The sequence below is a fragment of the Mustela lutreola genome, chromosome 12 (genome assembly GCF_030435805.1).
Source record: "Mustela lutreola isolate mMusLut2 chromosome 12, mMusLut2.pri, whole genome shotgun sequence".
Taxonomy (NCBI): domain Eukaryota; kingdom Metazoa; phylum Chordata; class Mammalia; order Carnivora; family Mustelidae; genus Mustela; species Mustela lutreola.
In genome coordinates this window covers 84,606,190-84,627,174 of record NC_081301.1, presented here as the reverse complement: position 1 = coordinate 84,627,174, position 20,985 = coordinate 84,606,190, and the positions used below count along the sequence as shown (strand labels likewise).

The 20,985-nt window shown below is 44.7% G+C and overlaps 1 protein-coding gene across 2 annotated transcripts in view; it reads left to right on the top strand.

The window, feature by feature from the left end:
• Positions 1 to 20,985, top strand: part of OSTF1 (osteoclast stimulating factor 1) — a 52,855-nt gene that overhangs the window by 4,267 nt on the left and 27,603 nt on the right. For both annotated transcript variants that reach the window (XM_059141175.1, XM_059141174.1), the window contains exon 2: positions 18,872 to 18,918. In XM_059141175.1, coding sequence (XP_058997158.1) covers positions 18,872 to 18,918 — 47 coding nt within the window. The remainder of the gene's footprint in view (positions 1 to 18,871; positions 18,919 to 20,985) is intronic.

Genomic DNA, 20,985 nt, shown 5'->3' with positions numbered 1-20,985 from the left:
CCGCAGGGCATGGTAGAGTGTAGATGACACCTTGTGTTCTCACAAAAACTCTTCTTTTTAAAAGACACTTTATTCTGAGACTGTGTCCTATAAAAATGGCCAAAGGATATTGAGTGAGATTTGGACTAGAATGCTCTCCTTCTAAGTCAGTTTGATAACCCTCCACTGTAGTTGGAAGCCAGAGGTCTGACCTTGACCAGTTCTTTCAAATGGCTTATTGATTTTGGTGGTGGAAGTAAAGCAGCATAAATATTTTATGTGTCTTAGGAAAATAAATTCATGGGACTTTGAAGAAGCAAATGCCAGTATTTTGGGTTCTTTTGTATTTACAGTAAAAACATCATAAGCTTCAAAGATGTCACCCATATGCTGCTTATATAACATTTTTGAGAGGAAAAAAAGGCTTCTTCTAAAATGATCTGAGCTTTTGTGTATTTTTTTCCGCTCTGAATAAATGAATTAGTCAAAGGCGAGAGTATGGGATTGGCTGGAAATACACATATGGGTAGTGTCCTTCTTAAACTTCATGCTCCATGGATGCCTGGTGGCATCAAAGTTCAGGAAGCATTTTGGAAATTCCAGAATGATGGTGATGATTACAATAGGAATACTTAACATTTATTTGGCCCTGAGTGTCATGTACTGTGCAAAGTGCTTGATATGCTCCATCTCATTTAATTATTCTAACTTCCCTAGGAGGTAGGTCCTAATATCCCCATTTTTCTGGGTGAAGTAGGACTTAGTGAGGTTAAGTAAACCACTTAAGGTCTCAGAGCTAGGAAGTGGTTGGTTTGACCTGGGAATGGAACACAAACTTTAAGTGGAAGCTGTGCTTTTTGGGCAGAGAAATCTATGAAGACTCCATTAGTTTGGACTGACTTTTGTTGGGCAGTCAGCTTCATTAACTTACGCGATTGTATTATTTGCAATTTTGTTGTTTAACTCCCCTCTTTCAGTGCATCTGTATTAGGCTATTAGACACTTTTTAAGAGTAGAATAACCTTTAGTTTTCTTGTACCTTTGCAGCAACTAAACTTTTTTGTTCATGGCAAATAAATACAAACTCTTGATACATAACCAAGTTTTTGTCTGGAAGAAGGTGGGATAGGCCAGGGTTGGGTACCTCTTAAAGCTTTACTATAAAGCAGCAAAGGCTGCATGCAGTATCCATTAGCTCTAGTTCTGGAAATAGTGGGGTCAACATTCACACAGCTTGACTCCCTCTTCTTATGTTTCAACATTCACACAGCTTGACTCCGGTGTGACTAGTGCCATGAACTTTTCTGACATACTTGTGTAAGGGAGGGAAAATAAAACCTTTCCTCTCTACCCTCTTATGTTCTGTTTCTGGGTCCTGCAAATTAAGCTGACACAAAATCAGATTAACAGGAAGAAAAGGCATACAAGTTTAGTTGATATTTTCAGGTTTACCTGCACAGGGGCTGTGCAGAAAAGAGGTGAAAATCCAAAGAAGGGGTAGATTTGGAAGATTATTGGCCATTTTAACAAAGGGTGATACATTGTGGAGAAGTGATGAAAGGAAAGAGGGGTTTTGTTTTCTAGAGGCAGTACATTGTGGGAAGGTAAATATATGGGGAAACTAGTGGAAGCTAAGGGTTATTTTAGTAAGGTTTCTTTATGCAGACACATTTAGATGTCATCTCCATCTGATTGTAAGAGTTGTTCTCTTGTATGGAGCAGAACTCCTTCACAAGGGGAATTTATGCCCTGCTTTTAGGCAAGTGAGGGGAAGGTAGAGAGTTCTTCTGTGTCTGCTTTTTCTCAGTAGAGGTCATTTTGGGTCAGAATAATTCTTACACCTAGTGGCATACTAGGTGGCATATTGTGATCTGCATTTACTTCATACCTCATGTCCAGTGAAAACCATTGCCAAAGTAGTACTCAGTTGCTTAGTGCTTAGGGGAAGACAAAATACATGAGAGAAGTAGACTGAGAGAAAGAGAGAGGCAGAGAGAGAGCAGGAGAGGGATGCAGAAGCAACTTTCAGTGGACTGATGGGAGCTGTCACATCAAGATTGTCATATCACTTTGGGTTGCCAGGGTGGCTCAGTCAGTTAAGTGTTTACCTTTGGTTCAGGTTTGGGATGGAGCCCCATATCAGACTCCCTGCTTAGGGGAGAGCCTGTTTCTCCTTCTCCCTCTGGTGCTCCCCCTGCTTAGGTGCTTGTGTGCACTTGCTCTCTCTGACAAATAAATAAATAAAATCTTAAAAAAAAAAAGATTTTCTATCAATTTGTCAATACTTCAAAAAAGCTGGGCATGTGGGTGCCTTAGTCAGGTAAAAGTCAGCCTTTGGCTCAGGTCATGATCCCAGGGTGCTGGGATCGAGCCCCTTGTCAGGCTCCCAGCTCAGCGGGGAGTCTGCTTCTCCCTCCTCCCCTCTGCCTGCTTATGCTCTCTCTCTCTCCCTGGCAAAAATAAAGTCTTTAAAAAAAAAATTCAAAAAAGCTTAAAAAAAAAAAACCTTCACAAAAAAGCCCCCTCCCTCCGAAAAACATACTCAAGTATATTAAAGGAGTTTGGGGACAACATTGCAGATAACAGCACAGAGAGAGTTCCCCATGTGCTTTTGAACAAGGCTTGACAGTGCATTGCGTCTGTTTAATCAGATCCCCATTGATGCACATCTAGATTGTTTCCCTGGTTAGTTAGTTACAACAGCCTTGTTCCTTACTAGGGTGGGAGTAAATCCCTGAGGGACGGTCCTGGCAGTGGATTGTTGTAGCAGAGTGTATGGGCAATGTCGTTTTCTTTCTTTCTTTCTTTCTTTCTTTCTTTCTTTCTTTTTTTTTTTTTAAGATTTTATTTATTTATTTGACAGACAGGGATCACAAGTAGGCAGAGAGGCAGGCAGAGAGAGAGGGGAAAGCAGGCTCCCGGCCGAGTAGGGAGCCCGACGCGGGGCTCGATCCCAGGACCCTGAGATCATGACCTGAGCCACTGAGCCACCAGGCGCCCCGCAATGTTGTTTTCACAGACGTTTCCAAAATGCTCTCTAAAGAGGGTTTTACCACTAGACCTTCCTACCAAAAACGTGTGAGCATGCCTTAAACAGAAACTTCACGATGCATGGGCTGGGAGATGGGAATCGAGAGGCTGGGCCACAGTCCAAGGCAGAGAGTTCGAGGAAGCTGGGAGGGTGTCATCTAAGCGGGGAAATTTAAGCAGAGTCTGGAATGCTGTGTCGGAGTTCGGTAGGCAGAAGAGGGGAGACCATCTTTGAACTCAGGCAAAATGAGATCACTTGATGGCCTCTTCTCTTCCTTTGCTTGACTGCATAGGGCTAGTCTTCTCTCAGAGAAGCCAAGGAGACAAGGTGGACGCATGTGGAAGCTGTGACCTGGAGAAGTTTGTTCCGAATTAAAGAGAAAGCCATTTGCCTTGTGCTAACAGTTTGTGGAAAACCATACTTTCCACGCAGAAAGCGAGACTTGGGGTGCCGGCCCGTGGGTCCTCTGGGTTCGCATCTGCGTATCCGTCTATCAGGACGTCAACGATAGCTATGGTGTTTGGGGGAAGCCATGTGTTAGGGTCACAGCTCAAAGTCACTTCAGTCACTGGTGGGACTGCTGTGGCCACTTCCTCCTAATGGATTCTCGCTTGTTGTTTCCCACTTTATGTTTGGGCAGCTGTCGAGTTTTCAGAGAGTCACAGGGCAAATTCCTCAACTTGCTCTTAGGGTCCGAGTTGGGGGGGAGAGTTTTGTATTTGCATTTTGGTTAGCGTGGGATTTTAAAACTCATTAGCATCCCTTAGAATTTGATAAACTACTCTGATTTAATATTCTTGGGCCCAAAGAATGCCCTGAACAGGAGTCCTTTCCTAGCCTCTTGGTCCTGATTTCCAGGGAGCCTGAGGTGATCTGAATTTAAATTAAGAAAGGCCTTAGAGACTAGCTGGTTTACTCTCCCGCTGGAGGGTCTGTCTCGGGCCCCTTACAAGGGTCTGGAGGCAGCCTTGAAGTCTTTCTGGCATCCCTACACTCCAGGGGTTTTGCTTGATTCTGGGAAACTTGTATATTTCTATCAAGGGAATCCCTCATCAGGGCAGAGAGACTTAAATCAACTCACTTGCATGAGACAAAGAAATGACTTCCTCCTGGAGAGTATTCTGGGGTGGCTCTGTCTTCTAGAAACCTCTTGACCCAATCCATTACGTGCGGACACCTGCCTCCAAGTCCCAGGTCTCCGAGCATGCTAGGGGCAGCCAGGCAGAGCGAAGTCCCTTTTGCCTTTTGCCACAGTTGGCAGGTCTCTCAGACTCCAGATTTGGAAGGTTCCAGAAAGTCTTAGATTTCCTTGCTTGAAAACACCAGAATCTGAAGACGTTCTCTAAAACGTTGCTTACGCAGGTTTACAGGATTCTACGGCTGCATTTGGGCCTCTTGTTTTGATGAGTCAGTGTGAGTTTGTTGATAGTAACCCAGAGAACAGAAGGTATTCTTGCTGGTTTTTTTTTTTTTTTTTTTTTGGGTAAGGAAGCTGGCTGTGGAGCATTGCAACAGAAACCTGTCCCTCCAGAGTTCATCTCTGAATGGTGCGTCAGGTCGACATTGTCCTCAGCCTAATTTTTCTGTTAGGGAATAATAATAATAACGACGATGATGATGATGTTAGGGATTCCTCCGCACTCAGGTTCTTCATTAGAGTCACCCAAGCAGCTGCCCTCTGGGACCTGGGCCTCTGAGAAGTGGGAGTCACGGCTTAGGGGGACCGCCTACTTGGTCTTTCAGGGAGCCTGTCCCCTCGACAGGGCTGCCTCTTGTCCTTGCCCAATGCCTTCCTACTCTCAACGACCAGTTCTGTACCTAAGTACTGGGGCTCTGAAGGGTGCCCCGCACTTGACCCTGGCTTGGTAGGAGCTCTGTTCTCCACAGTGGGCTCCTGCCCATTTCCTGATTTCTGCTCGACACCAGGTCTCTCCTGTGTCTTGACATCTGGCCCAGCACTCTGTGTTGAGCAGCACTGGGAAATCTGCTCCTTAGTCTCTCCTGAGTCCTGGTCATTGGCTGCTTTTTCCCTTCTTGGATACGTGCTCCCTGTCACACGGACCTTTGGCCAACACATCGGTGCCTTTCTGATGTACTGTGTCCGAAAGACTAGTATGGGTCTGTGTCTACTGTTTTGTTTGTTTTTAAATTTTATTTATTTGAGAGAGGGAGAGAGAGTGAGAGCATGAGCAGGGAGAGGGGCAGAGGCAGAGGAAGAGAATCTCAGGTAGACTCTGCACTGAATGCTGAGCCTGTTCTAGGGCTCCATCTCCCAACCCCAAGATCATGACCTATGCGATCATCGTGACCTGAGCCAAAATCAGGAGTCAGATGGTTATCTGCCTGAGCCACCCAGGTGCCCCACCTGCTCTGATTTCACTTAGACTCGAGCTACCAAGGACAGGGGAGTTTGTTTTGTCTGTTGTTTCTGCTTTTTTTCTCAGTTGCCTGGAGCAAGATGACCTTGGGTGGCCTTGCAGAAATGTGTCCCATGAGATTCCAGTTGGGACAATTGCAAAAAAAAATGTGTGTGTGTGTGTGTGTATGTGTATAATTCATGAACGGCTATTGGGACGTTGAGGACTTTTAATATTTGGAAAACATGTAAAGTTAACTCTAACTCAGTAACATCAAGCCTGTAGATTGGAGCTCTAAGAATATATATATTCTGCTAGTTTTTTGAAATTAAGTCTCCGTAAAATATTGTTCTTCCATCTTTTTCCTGTCCGTTTGGGAGGTGACCGTTTTAAGCCATGGACTCAAGTTCAGAGCTTGCTTGGTAGAAAGTCTCAGGAAGGTTTCAGAGCTTCTCTTAGCCCACCCATCACTTTGTAAGTTATGTAGGGCTCACACAGAAACCAGAAGCCTTTTTTAAAAAAGCAATTGAGAGAGAGAGATTGAGGACGAGTTTATGTGCATGAGTGGGACCGACCGAGGGAGAGGGAGAGACCATCCCAGGCAGCCTCCGTGCTCAGCGTGGAGCCCCAGGTGGGGTTTGATCTCACAACCCAGAGCTGCAACCAAGATTTGGATGCTTAACCAACTGTGCCACCCAGGTGCCCCTCTTTTTTCTTTTTTTTTTTTTTTAAAGGAAGCAACATTTATATACTCATAGGGTTATAATGACAAATTTAAGAATGTAGCATTGTGATGATGGGAATAAATGTGATTGCTATAATTTTAGAACTCAAAAAGAATTCTGTTCATAGTGGAAAACCAAATGGGAAGTTACTGTCCCCGAGAGCACAGAGTTTTCCTCTTCTCTCCCTGGGGGCAGAAGTGATTTTCACTGTCATCGCATCCACATTGTATACAGCAAATGTTTCTTCGGGCTCAAGGGTTTGGGAGGGGGCTGAGTTCTTCCTAGACATTTTAGGGAAAATTCCAGTGTCTCAGTCCCCTGCCTTCCCCCCACCGATGACCCCACGTTCAGAGAATGATACATGATCTTCTGGACATCCGTTAATGAAAAAGAGTTAACAACACACACAAATTCCGGGAGCTCATTGCAGCCCCAGGAACAGGTGTCGAAGGTGCTGTGGGTCTTTCTTAGAGCTGCTGAGGTTAGTTGTTGAATGTGAATGTATGACCCTGGGGAGTGCCATCCAGGCTCCTGCCCAGAGGTTAGGGAGATTTTCCTAAGAATGGTCCTGTAATTACCCTGTTTTAATTACAACCCAAGAACGCCACAGCTTTTCATTTGTCCTGCCTTGCCGCTCTTCAGGGGAAATCCAAGTTCATTCTCTCACATCCTTCTTCCTCCTCCCCAGGCCCAATTCTGGGAAAATACCTGAGCATTTCTTTGGGTCTAACATTCTCCCCTGGCCTTTTCTGGAGTTACTTGGACTCCTTGGGTTTTCCCAGACCTCCAGACCTCTGTCTAGCCCCTCCTTCCCATAAATAGTCTGGACTTTGGGGACCCAGGCAAGTTGGGAGGAAGAATGGGTCAATCACCTGGGCCATCGCCCTGCCTGGGCCACACCTTCAGCAAGGTGCCACGTGCGTGGGGCCCTGGGATGGCGGTGGGTGGAGCTTCCACCAGCGTGTTCTGGCCCGCGTGTCCAGGGCCACTAAGTGAGGCTCAGCACTTTCACAGTCCATCAGAATGCAGCCCTCTGGAACACTTAGTGAACCCTGGGAAGGGGCACCCTTGTGTGTCTTGAGAGAGGCTGAAATTAGGGAAATAGTTTCTAATTTAAAGGCTGTTGTCCTAGTAAGTAGCTGATGAAGAAGTAACTATCTTAGACCTCTTGTTGGTTTCCTATGGGCGTCCTCTCTAGACCCACTCCCTAGTTTCGGTTCTGTTGTAATTTGGGATTTTTTTTTTAATTTTAAGATTTTATGTATTTATTTGAGAGAGAGAAGGAGAGAGCATGAGATGGGGGAGGGTGGGAGGGAGAAGCAGGCTCCCTGTGGAGCAGGGAGCCGGATGCGGGACTCGATCCTGGGATTCCAGGATCATGACCTGAACTGAAGGCAGTTGCTTAACCAACTGAGCCACCCAGGCACCCGGGATATGGGTTTTGGCAGAGTTTCTTATATGTGTTGCAGAAAATTTGAATCCTTTTGTTTCCTGAATGAGGGGAGCTCAGTTTCAAGGTTATTGCTTATTCATTGCTCTCTACTTAGTTTTTCCTGCTGTGTTTGATAATATTTCTCACTCATCCAGAGTTTGTATTAGTATACGAGAGCCTTTGTATTGAGTAGAAATAGAAAAATGCCCTCAGCTACAGCTCTGTCCCCTGTGTGTCTATCAGGTAAACTTCAAGTAAGCACCTTCTTTAAGCTTGGGTCTATGTCTCTAGAGAGTTTCTCTTTTTTTGTTCTTAGATACAGTGTATTTCTTTGTCCCTATATCCAGTTTTAAAGGGATTCTGTTTTAAATAAAGGAGACATTTTTATCATCCTGTTTTCTTCCTGGCATGAGTCTTTATTAGAGGGCTAAGACCAAGGCCATTTTTTTTTTTTTAGCAGCTTTTTATTTTCTAAATACAACTGTAATTTTCCAATGAATTGGGCGTTCATGAAGTCTGAAGTTTAAGCTTGTCCATTTATTATTTGCTCAAATTAAAAAAATTCTCTTGAATTAAAAATAATTTCCAGGGGCGCCTGGGTGGCTCAGTGGGTTAAAGCCTCTGCTTTCAGCTCGGGTCGTGATTCCAGGATCCTGGGATCGAGCCCCACATGGGGCTCTCTGCTTGGCAGGGAGTCTGCTTCCCTTCCTCTCTCTCTGCCTGCCTCTCTGCCTACTTGTGATCTCTGTCTGTCAAATAAATAAATAAAATCTTAAAAAAAAATTTCCAAGGCCATTTTTAGTATTTTGTATTCAGAGAGTGTTTCATTTTTGCCATGAGTACCAGATACCTAAATCTGAATAAATTCCCATTTGGTCTCTGGACAGTGGTTATACACATAAATTAAATGCTCTGGCCTGCTGTTTTTTTTTTCAGACTGTGAGTGGTGACCCAGTGGTAGGTCATGAAGTCTATATAGTTTGTCACGACTAGCATCTTTTTTTTTTTTTTTTAAGGATTTATTTATTTTGGAGACAGAGCACACAAATGAGCACCGGGGGTAGGGACAGAGGAGAAGAAGAGAATCAAAAGCAGACTCAGCAGAACACAGAGTTCTTCGAGGGGACTCACTCTCACAACCCTGAGATCATGCCCTAGACCTGAGCCAAATCCAAGAGTCACATACTTAATCGACTGAACCATCTAGGCACCCCTGTCAGGACTAGCATCTCAATAAAAAAAGAAGGAAAGAGAATAGAGCAAGAATAGAAAATTTCAGAGGGGATCATTCAAAGTAAGGATAAGCATTTTTTTTTTTTAAAGATTTTATTTATTTATTTGACAGACAGAGATCACAAGTAGGCAGAGAGGCAGGCAGAGAGAGAGGAAGGGAAGCAGGCTCCCTGCGAAGCAGAGAGCCCAATGCGGGGCTCGATCCCAGGACCCTGAGATCATGACCCGAGCCAAAGGCAGAGGCCTTAACCTACTGAGCCACCCAGGCGCCCCAGGATAAGCATTTTTTCGTGAAACAGTGTTTCATTGTGTGTGTGTTTCCTAAGCCCTGATGTACAATATGTTTCTTAATGTAGGTCTCAGAAATATCTGAGAAACCTGTGCCCTGTCTGTGCTCATGTCAGCATTTCTCCCACCCAGCCTCAGGCACCTGTTTCCTTCACGCTCATCCTGGTTCCTCCGCGCTGGTCTTGGTCTCCAGGCGTCTGGGCCTGTATTCTGGGTCTGCCCTGCCCCTCTTTCATTGGCAACTCCTCTTATCCTGCCAAAACCAAAGTGGATGCCACCTCTGGTACAGCCTGCACTGTCCTACGAGTCTCCGCACGGTCGGCATGACACACACTTTCCTCCATCTGAATTCTCACCCCTCTAAGCACAGTTGGCAATGTGGTTGCTGGTCTCCCCAGAGGTTTTGTGTGTGTGTGTGTGTGTGTGTGTGTGTGTGTGGTGAGATCAAGGAGACAAAGAGGACTCATAATAAAAAAATACCCTGCTAGGGTGCCTGAGTGGCTCAGTCGGGTAAGCCTCTGACTCGGTTTTGGCTCAGGTCATGATCTCAGGGTCGTGAGATCAAGCCCTGCATCTCAGTGGGTTTGAATTCTCTCCCTTGCATCCCCTCCCCATACACGCATGCTTTCACAAATAAATAATATCTAAAATATAAAAAAAATAAATACCCTGTGGATAGAGTACAAATAACATGTAACTTACATTTCAATAGGGCATTAAAAGAAAACACGTTTTCCTGATAATACATGGAATTCGTATTCTTTATGGGCAACTGAGAAAATTAAGAAAATAAACATGGCTCATAGTAGTATCACCCAAAGTAATTGTTAGCATTTTGATATTTTCTTCAACTGTTTCTTCCATGCATATCTTTGTTTTGCACAGGTAATCATAAATGTAATAATACTACCAGCCTTTTTTATGTAACACTAAAGCATAATCACATCCCCAAAAAGCTGATTTTTTTTTTTTTTTTTTTTTTGAGAGAGAAGGGGTGTGTGTGCGCACGTGGGCTCTGGTGGTAGGGGAGGGGCAGAAGGTGAGAAAGAATCTAAAGCAAACTCCCCAAGAGCCCCCCCTCCCGAAAAGCTGATTTTTCAAGGTCACAATAAACCTTTTTAAATTACTATTGTTGGACGTCTATTCCAACATATGTACACCTTTACATGTTCTTTCTATAATTCTATATTCATAGGTGTTGAATGTGGGCTGAATGTTTATGTGCCTCCAAAGTTCCTGTGTCAAAGCCCTAACCCCAGTGTGATGGTGTCTGGAGACGGAACTCGAGGAAGCATTAGGTTTAGAGGAGGCCATGAAGGTGGGGCCCACGTGGTGGGGTTAGTGGTTTTGTAAGAGAGACTCTCTCTGTGTGTCCTTGCACACAGGAAGGGCCGTGCGAGCACACGGTGGGCGAGCAGCCGTCTGCCTGGCAGGAAGAGGGTTCTCACCAGAAACCAAATTGGGTAATATCTTGATGTTGGACTTCTCAGCCTCCAGAATGGTGAGAAATTAATGTCGTGGTGTTCAGACCACCCAGTCTGTGACATTTTGTTATGGTGGCGTGAGCAGATTAAAGACAGTAGCTGTAGGGTTCAAAAATGACAATTTTAAACTCACATTGAATCCTTGTATTGTCCATAAGAGGTATAAATAATATTACATATCATGCTTTGTTGGCTTAACAAAAGCATGAAGATTTCTTGGCTGGGGTGTTGTAAATGTTAAATTCTCAGATCTAGAGGAATGGGATTTGGGTAAATGCCTGCCTTGATAGTGGGGATAAAGACGCAAGGAATAGCCCCCCCCCCCCACCAGATTAGCTAAAGATTTGTAGCAGTTTGTAATAGCTAACACTTGTGGGCACAGAAAGTGCCTCAGGAACAGCACTCAGTGCTTTATGTACATTGATTTGTCTTGCTGAATCCCAGCATGTGGGCATCGAAAGCTCAGATCTCTGAGCCACATCCAGAGTTCAGAGCATGAGCTCTGAGTCAGACAACCTGGGATTACACCCATCTCTGCCCCCTTGTTAGCTGTGTAGACCTGGAGTAGCTACTTCACTTCTCTAACCTCAGCTTTTTCATCTGTAAAATGGGCTAATGAATACATAAAGTATTTTCGGCCCAGGATTACTTTGAGGATCAAATGAGTTGTGGCAAGTCAGCACTTTGTATGGTGCCTGGCACATGGTAGGTGTCCCATAAAAATGAGTTTAGATGGGTAATACCATTTTGGATGAAAGATTTTAGTGTCAGAGGATCTTCTGTTTCAGCCTTGGGTGTATAGATGACCAGTCATTTCACATAGGATGGGGCTGAGAACCACACTGCTTGTGGTCTGTGAGAGACCGATTTGAGCCCTTCATGCTGTGATGCTCCTGTGGTCTGACTTGTTACCAACAGGAGAAGGGACCAGAGGAGAGGGGGGCGCAGACTTTCTTCGGTAAAGGTCCAATTGGGAAATATTCTAGGCTTTGTGAGTCACAGATGGTTTCTGTTGCAACGATTCAACTCTGTCACCGCAGAGCGAGAGCAGCCATAGATGGTGTGCAAATACGGGCTCCGTTCCAATAAAACTTTATTTATGGACACTGCAATTTACATTTCAGATAAATTTCATGTGTCTTGAAATAGTAATATTCTTTGACCCTCCCACTTGCCCCCAACCATTAAAAAATGCAAAACCATCTTAGTTCCTGGGTCACAGAGTAACCAATTGTTGGCTGTCATGGGTCAGCCCTCTTGCCTTTTGCAAGAAAGTGGCGTGACCAGTGTTGCCTTTTTTAGTTAAATTCCAAGGATTGAAATAAAGATTCTTCTAACATTCTTTGCCGTGGGTCTCCTCAGAGTGACTTTGGAAGCAGTTTGTCTGGGAGCAAAAGGGACTTCCAGGCCACTGCTCCCTCTCTAATGTTTAGCCAGTCAAGACATACATAGTTGACAATGAGCGCGTCATTTGAAATTTTGCTCTTTGGGACTTTTATATTAGACCACGAGAAGAAATAAAAATAACCAGCAGTTATGGCTCCTGAAGACATAAAAGTCACCACATTTGCTGAAAGGCACTGAAAAAGTATAAGCAAAGGAAAAAATGGATAAGAAAGGCACAGTGTTAATAAACAGAACCCTCTTGTCAGAAAACACACTGGCTACTGTTTTTAACGAGTATGCCATTCCTGCAGCTGAAATCAAGACACGTTTCAAATTCTTCAGTTTTTTTTTTGTGGTTTTTTTTGGAGGGGGGTCGGATGAGGGGAGGCAGCACTGAAGAGGTGGTATTGGTGTAAGGAGGGATGGAAATATTATGTTCATAATCTTTTTTATTAGTTATAATCCTTTAAGGTATATATGCAAATGGGATTCATTGGATTTGATTTTATTACTCCAAGAATAGAAGTTTGAGGGAAGAGACTTACCCTTACACTGGAAACTCTTAGGCATTGCTGTGCTCACAAGATGGTTGTCTCTGCAAGGCTGATAGCTTCTGGGTTTTATCTTCAAGAGCAGTGTACTTTTGTGGAATGACATGAATAGAGATGTTCACCCAGAAGCCTGTTCTGAGTTAACTACCTCCTTTATGGGTGTTGGAATCCACAAAGCCCAGGGGAGCCCATGTTGGCCCAACAAAGCACACAGCTGTTTCCTCTTACCGCGCAGTCGAAATGATGGCCTTGACTCTTGGATGTTATCACATTCTGTTTTGTTTTTGAGCAGAAAACATCCTGTTTCATCATGCATGTTTAATAGAATCATTTAAATATGTCTAGTAGAAATAGCAATATTTTTATTTGCCCTGAGAATATTCGAAGGGGATGACGGGTGTTTCATACCGAGGGGGTATAAATCAAGAAGCAACAGTCCTTTCTCTTCGACAAATACGAGAACTCTGTGTGGTAAATTGTACCTTTCTCTTCGACAAACAGGAGAACTCTGTGTATGTGGTAAATTCTTATTTTTCCAGGATGTTCCCTTGTTCAAAGAATTCTCTTCCTTTCCTTTCCTTCTTTCTTTTTTAAGATGTTATTTATTTATTTGACAGACAGAGATCACAAGTAGAGGCAGGCAGAGAGAGAGAGAGAGGAGGAAGCAGGCTCCCTGATGAACACACACACACACACACACACACACACGACCGTGAAGTTCACCTTAGCCTCAAATTTCTTGGTAAATCTGCCAGTCAGCTTCAGCTAACTGGTCAAATGGTGGAAAGCCTCACTTCAGGGTTGGTTCTGGTACGCCTAGACTTGAACGTGAACAAGGATTGTAGACTGCACAGGTAACTCTCCTTTCTCACCATGTAAGTAAGGCAAATGGGGCATGCCATTTGGATTTGTTACCGTAATATTTGCTTTGAAAAGCAGGTAGATACTCTAAATGTAACTGTGGCGGTGTCCCATTTTATGCTCTGTGTATGGAAATTCAGTCAACTGAGAGTACCAATGTCTAATTTTTATTGGGGAGTAAATATTGCAAACATTGATGATGGTGAGGCACTCAATTCTATGTGTCTGAAAATGATGCTATAAATATTAAAAAGTACAGGTATAGAGTGAGAATTAGCCTTAAGAGAGGACAGTTGCTAATAATTTGGGGGAAACCGTTGTCTCCTTTGTGGGATAGGCTTCAGTGAAATTGCATCATCAGCATTAAGCAAGTCTTCAGGCCCAGAAGGTGAAGAGGAGGGACGTCTTGACCTTGCTCTGTTTCTGTCAGGGAGGAAGGAAGGCTTGGCAAGTCTCTGGCAGAATCCTTCCAGGCAACAGCTAGGCTGGCACCCGAACATCTTGCTTTTACACAGACCTAATTTTTAAAACACTTATTCAGTTTTGCAGAAGTCTCATCAGGCCACAGTTGGTCATGCTGAGGAATTACGGCTCCTGCCCTTTTATGTCAAACGTTTAAAATGGGTCTGCCAGAATTTTTAATAATAAAATTGTGATTGTAATGAATTTTTTCAACAACATTTCAGAATTCTTCTTGTTTCCCAGCAGTCCCTTCTGTAAAGCAGTCTCTGGCTTCGGCAAATACTGATTTTCTAATTTTGGCCATTTGGCAGTATGCCAAAAGGTGTGTTTGGTAAAATTGCTAGAAGAAACATGAATCTCTCCATCCATCTGTCCAGTCCCCCACGAAAGAATCTCACAAAACCATAATTGTTTCTGTCATGTGCACTGTGCCATGGTCATTTCTGTTCTATTTAATATTTTTGAAAGCCACTAAATCAGTTTCTTGATGTGCAGTTAAAAAAACGTTGAGACTTCCTGTCCTCGGTGGTGGGGGGCGGGGGCGCTGACACCGTCCTGGAGGGGTCATTTTTGTATGTAGCATCTTATCCACAAAGGATGAGACGAGGGTTTCCTAAGTTCCTTTCCCAGAAATGTAATTTAAGGTGTCAAAGGCATGTGAGGACTTCCAAACAAATGAATGAATGTCAGAGCCAAAGAATTTTCTCCAGTGGTCGTACCAGTTTAGACACCCACGCAGACAGTATGTCTGAGAATTCCGGTTGTTCTGTATCCTCCCGAACACTTAGCGTTGCCACTATTTTTCATTTTAGCTGTCATGGTGGGTATGTAGTGGTTGTCGTGGCCATTTTATCTTTTATTTAATTTTTAATTTTTTAAAAGATTGTTTACTTGAGAGAGGGAGCAAAAGAGAGTGAGTGAGCAGGAGCGGGGGCGGGGGCCGAGGGAGAGAGAGAGGGAGAAGCAGACTCCCCGCTGAGCAGGGAGCCCCATGCAGGACTTGATCCCAGGACCCTGAGATCATGGCCTGAGCCAAAGGCAGATGCTTAACCGACTGAGCCACCCAGGCACCCCCTGTCATGGCCGTTTTAAATGAAGTCCTTCTAAGATGTCTTGGGCCTTCGAATGTCTTTAAGCAGAATGTAAACGAAATGGTCGATCTGTCGTGGATCACTAGGTTTGGGTATTTCGAACGGTCATTCCTTTTGGGGTTGATGGTATGTCCACTCATTATAATAAGCGGTCCTTTGTCCATGCTGTCATCGCGGCTCACTCGGCAGGCTTCTCTACCCCGTCACCAACAGAGGACACACTAGACTGGAAACCGTGTTTGAGTTTTTACATCCCAGGTCCTTCAAGTGCAGTACGAGGGCCGCAGGAGCCGTAAGTGTACATATCTGTTGGCAGACTTCAGACACAGAAGAGTCACGTACCCTTTGCCGGCACAGGGCCCTGTCCCACCCAGGGTCCCTGCTCCCTGCCTTGCTTGCTGCGGACTAGGATTCCTTTACTGTCGCCGGGGTCAGCCTTCCGGTGTTTGGCTGCTGACCCGCTGACCCGCGCTCTCATCCCTGCTCTGCAGGGCCAGGGTGGGTTTGCAGGGAAAAGGGAAGGGTGTGGCCCGCGAGGGGAGGGGCCCACGAGGGGAAAAGCCAGCAGGCCCGGCTGCTGCCAGAGGAAAATGGGAATCTGCCTATCTTGTTGACGTCAGGAGGCCAGTCCTCCTGTAACTCTGAATACCATTCACTCGGGATTCCCTGAAGACATTGGACAAAAGACTGGGTCTCTTCCCAGTCTCCATTCAGGGTGAATTTCAGGGTGAATTCCAGGGTGATGTCAGGTAACGCGGACAGTCGTCTCAATTCCACGTTCTCCTTGGCACGTCTCCAGGCTTCCATGAGAATATGGTCAAGGTGGAGGGTGCCCGGAGGAGGCGTCTGATTGAGCCTCCCCGCCCACCCAAGAACACCGTGATTTTACATTTCTGAATCTGCCTTCTTTACATATATTTTGCAGTGGATCAGTGCCTGCTTTTGATGATTCGTGATGTTTACGAATACTTTTTTAGATGTCTGCCAGGACATACGATAGAAACCCAGAGTACCCTGATTCCTTCCCTTCACGGCTCCTTGTGAACCCCTGCCCCCACAGAACAGTTAAATCAAATATGATGTAAAAATGCACCGTGAATTATCTCCTATTGATTATTACTCTCTTGAGAGACCATCCAGGGTTGTAGACTGTAATCATGAAAGTCATCTGTTTTTCATCTGTATGCAGTTCTTTCCTATCCTCTGGCTGTTTCTTTGGCATTCTTTCATTTCTGTTTGAGTCAGGGTTGAGAACTGAATAAATTAAGGCCCAGAACTTTTATAATTTAAGGATTAAAAAGGAGTCTCACGAGGCTAATGTTCCAACAGTAGTCGGTAAATAGGATAGTGGAGGTGAGAGTGTTTTCTACAGCTTCGCACAGAGAACGTTCCCTTGCGTAATGGCCTCAAAGAGTGGCCTGATGTTCAATGTGTAGTAGAAGTCAAAATGTAAATAAATCTCCCACTTCCTTTTAGCTGTGAACATTTTAAGTTGGACACAAAAGATATAGTTACAAAAGTCGGCTTAGATACACTCCTAAATATTTACTTATTTTAAAGGATTATTTATTTATTTGAGAGAGGGAGGGAGGGAGACGAGAGAGAGAGAGAGAGAGAGAGAGAGAGAGAGAAGGAGCAGGGGGAGGGACAGAAGCAGATTCCCCACTGAGCAGGGAGCCCAATGTGGGGGCTCAATCCCGGGACCCTTGGATCATGACCTGAGCTGAAGGCAGACATTAACAGACTGAGCCACGCAGGCAACCCAAGGATGTTTTTTTCATGTTCTTTAACTTGTACTGAATTTTATCTAAGTCCATTAAGTTCCTATTGGATCTGGTTTCCACAATTAGCCATTCGTAGGCCATCTCATTGCTTGCCATTCCCTCAAAGCAACAAGAAAGTTCTGTCATTATTGATTTTGGTCACCAGGATCTGCTTCCTTGTGTAACTTCTCTTTGGAAAGTTTGAAGTAATCCAGATAACGGATCTCCCCTCTCGGAGAGGCAGTCAGGTCAGCAGCTATCTCTCCTGGCAGCTCTTCCTTCCTTTTGGTGTTTCCTTTCTCAGGCCTGTGGTGTGTGTAAAAAACATACTCCAGAAGAAAAAAGGTTTCACATTTGCTTCTGCCTCCCTCCTTCCTCCTAGAAGAGCAGGGAAGGAGTGGCACTAGAACTCAGATCGCAAAAATCACGTTTTTTTGCAAACACGCTAAGTTAAGTCACAAGGGATCTGAGCAGGGGATTGACTGTATAGGGGGCATTTAGGAGGAAGAAATGATTGCCAACCCCACATCCCCCAAACCCCACCGCCTGCCATGAAAGTATCTGTTTTTATTGGTTATAAAAGTAATACGTGCTGAACATAATAAATATAAACAGTATTTGTAAAGTAGAAGGTTCCCCATAGTCAGTGCTGTTCTTTGAGGGTTATATGTGCGTGTATATTGTCAACAGGAATGGAATGAATGGTCCTTGGCATACTGTTCTGTAGTTGCTTTTTTCCCACTGAATACCTTGCAGGATCTTCTCTAAGGTCAGGGTCTGCGGATCTGTCTGCAGCATTCTTAGGATGAGTCAGAGTTGATTTGCATAATCCCGCTCAGTGGACATTGTGGTCATTTCCTGTCTTCTAATATTCTAAACATGGTTCCATATGTAGCCACCAGCCACCTGTGACAATTTAACTTAATCAAAGCCAAATAATGTTTAAAAATCAGTTCACAGTTAGACTTGCCACATTCCAAGTGCCCGGTAGCTGTACGTGGCTAGCACCGAGGAAGAACTTCCCCAGTGTGGGGTGAAGTTTATATTGGACAGCACTGTTCTAAACTGCTGGTTTTCAGATTTTTTTTTCAAGTACATGTTTCCATTCCTTTATTCATCCATTCAACAAATGATTCCTGAGTGCCTCCTATGTGCCAGGCGCCGTGCTTGGTACATGGATGTCTCACTCAACCAAACATAAATACCTGTCCTCATAATGCTTGACTTTCTACCAGTGAAAGGTTTTGAGTGTTCACTCCCAATAGCTACATATGTATCCTTTTATGTTGTTTAAAGATTTTATTTATTTATTTGCCAGAGAGAGAGATGGCGAGAGAGGGAACACAAATAGGAGGAGTGGAAGAGGGAGAAGTAGGGGCTTCCCACTGAGTAGGGAGCCTGATGCGGGGCTCAGTCCCAGGACTTGGGAGCAAGACCTGAGCTGAGATGCTTAAGGACTGAGCCCCCCAGACGCCCCCTGTTTTTTTTTTTTTTCCCTACATGTAGGCTTTTTCCTACAGTTTGAATTTGTTCTTTTATTTACATATTAATTTAGTAAGCATTTATGAAGTTCTTACTGTATGCTAGTGGATGCCAGGAAATGGAACAGGTCAGGATTCCTGCTCTCAGATGAGACAGGCCAGCAAAGCATTTATTCTAATACAAGGTATTATGGAAATGCAAGAAAGGGGCGGGCATATAATGAGAGGCCTTGTTGGTGAGAATGGAAGACAGCTTTCATGACCACCTCTTTGCTGAGTTACTGCACTCTGTTTTGGGACTTAATGGAATCACATATTTCTCCAACAGATACCATGTTTCTCCATGGTATTTTCTTTCGAAAAATATAAAATTCTAAATCATCAGTTTAAGGATATTAAACCGCTGTCGACTGTCTTTATGTTAAATGCTTACCTTTCGATTTTTAAACTTAGATCTTAGGGTTGGAAGGGCTCTCTATAGGACAGAAACGAAGTCCAAATAATTTTGTAGCTCCTGTTTGAGAAGGGGAAACAAATTCAACCTCAGAGATATGTGTTGATTCATGCCTTCCTTTAATACATATTTACAAAATATCCTCTATGCAGAAAAAAGCATTTTAATTCCAAAATAAATTTCTCACATGGGCATTTAATTAGGGAATTCTGAAGACTATAATGGATAGTATTATTTAGAGTAAACTTAAAATGAAAGAATTGATCATGTGTTGTTTATTCCCTCTCTTTTAGGGCAAGTTAAAGTGTTCAGAGCTCTTTATACGTTTGAACCCAGAACTGTAAGTATTCAATCTTTAACCTCAAAATTGGCATAAAAACTTAAGGTGATTTTTTTAGATACTTCCTCTGGCCTAAATGGCCTGTCTTTTCTCTGATAGCCGTAAATGATTCACCAGAATGGATGGTCAGTCACTTCCCAGGCGGTCCAGAGGTGTGAGAGCTAAGTCCCTTGGGTTGACCTGAAAGTGTTCCCCACCTTGAGGTCATGTAGTCCATCCTATTTTGCCTTTTCCCCTAGGGTGACATCATTCACTTTAAAAATCACCAAGTGACCCACATGTAAAGCACATGACCTTGTCTTAGTCATCCTTCCTGTGAATCTCAACGCTGACCTTCCTCTTCTTCCTGTTGACCCTCTACCTCAGCCCACCTCATAATGGCACCTTTAACCAACTATCTAGAATAATTTTTTCTGTTTTTGCTCTTTCTGGTGTCCATCCATCCATCTACACATCCATGCTTGGTTTAGTGAGCACTTACTATGTGCCAGACCCTGACCCAGGTTCGTGCTTGGGGACAGTGCCACGTCAACAGAAAGGGTGGCCCCATGAAGCTCCCCTCCCAATGCGGGGAGACAGACAGTTAGCAGACAAATGAACATGGCTGTCAAGGCCTGATCAGTGCAACGAAGAAAAATACAGAGGGTACGGGGCCAAAAGTTTCATGGAGAAAAGAGTTCTTTTCAGCAGGGTGTTCGGGGATGAGCTTTCTATAAAGGTGACATTCGTGTGGAGACCTGAGGGAAGTGAGAGAGCCATGGGAACAGCAAGGAGCGTCTTTGGTGGGTTCTAGAAACAACAGGGAGGACAGCAGCTTAGAAAGTTGCGCATAAAGAAGAGGGAGGTAGGAGATAGGTCCAGAGAGCCTGGGAGGAGGAGGAGGAGGGCAGATGGCGTAGGGGCTTCGTTGGGGGGGATGGATGGTGTTGAGTCCAGGGTTGACCAGACAAGTTTTAGAAGAGCCACTCTCCTGCGGAGTGGGAAACCATCCCGCAGAGTGAGAGTGGGAGCAGAAGGTCCAGATGGTTAGGAGGCAGAGGAGAGAGACTGAGCAAGGAAACCCACCCTCTCTACTTCCCCGTCCTACTCACTAGCGACGGGAGCCTTCGTGCTGGGGGTAGCTAGCTTGCCACTGGCTTTGTCTGGTTTTGCCCTGGACACTGACCTCCCCAGAGCTGAGCATCTCAGAAGGTAACACAGAACCAGACGGTGCCAAGCGTTGGCTCATTGCCTTCAGGAGGCGGCCGGCCCTCAAATTCCAGATCTCTGTGGCCATCTGTGTCCTCATCAGCCATGCTGCAGAATTTGGCTGTGAGTGGGGAATGAGATCGATATTTGAAGTAGGGAGTTGTACACTAATACGGGATGTGCTCGTGCTCCGATGAATCCTCCCAAGACTTAATAAACAAAGTGTTCCTGGACCAAGAAAGGGGTGGGGTGGGTAGAGGTAGATCTTAGGTTTTCATTTTTATTACCGGGATGTTCCAGTGGCATCTGGCCTGTGTTGGAGGAGGCGGTAACGAACGGGCCACATGTCAGCTGGCTACGGCTACAGAGCAAAGTCCTTTGCTTAACCGACAAAAATTTTTCTTAGAGGTTCGGAAGCAAAGAGTCACATGGAGGTGTGGACAGGGTTGGTTTCTTCCAGAGCCTCTCTCTGTGGCTTGTAGATGACTGTGTTCTCCTGGTGTCCCCAAGTGGGTCATTTTCCCTCTATGCTTGTCAGTTTCCCAGTCTGCTCTTCAAAGGGCACCAGTCCTATATGGGTTAGGGTTCACTTGAATGACCTAATACTAATTTAATTACCTCTTTAAAGAATCTGTCTCTAAATACTCTCAACATCCTGAGGTATGAAGGGTTAGGACTTCACCATATGAATTGGGCGGGGTGGAGGTGCACAAAAAGGTAAGGAAGTATGAGCCCCAGAAGTTGTTGTCTTTGTGTTTGTCCCTTGCTCACAGGAAGGCTGTCATTTCCTGCATCTGGTTGTCCTGATCGATGGTTTCCTAGGTTGCAAGCCCTCTGAGGCTGATGGAAGTGGGGGCTGGGGCGTGCGCATCAGCTGCC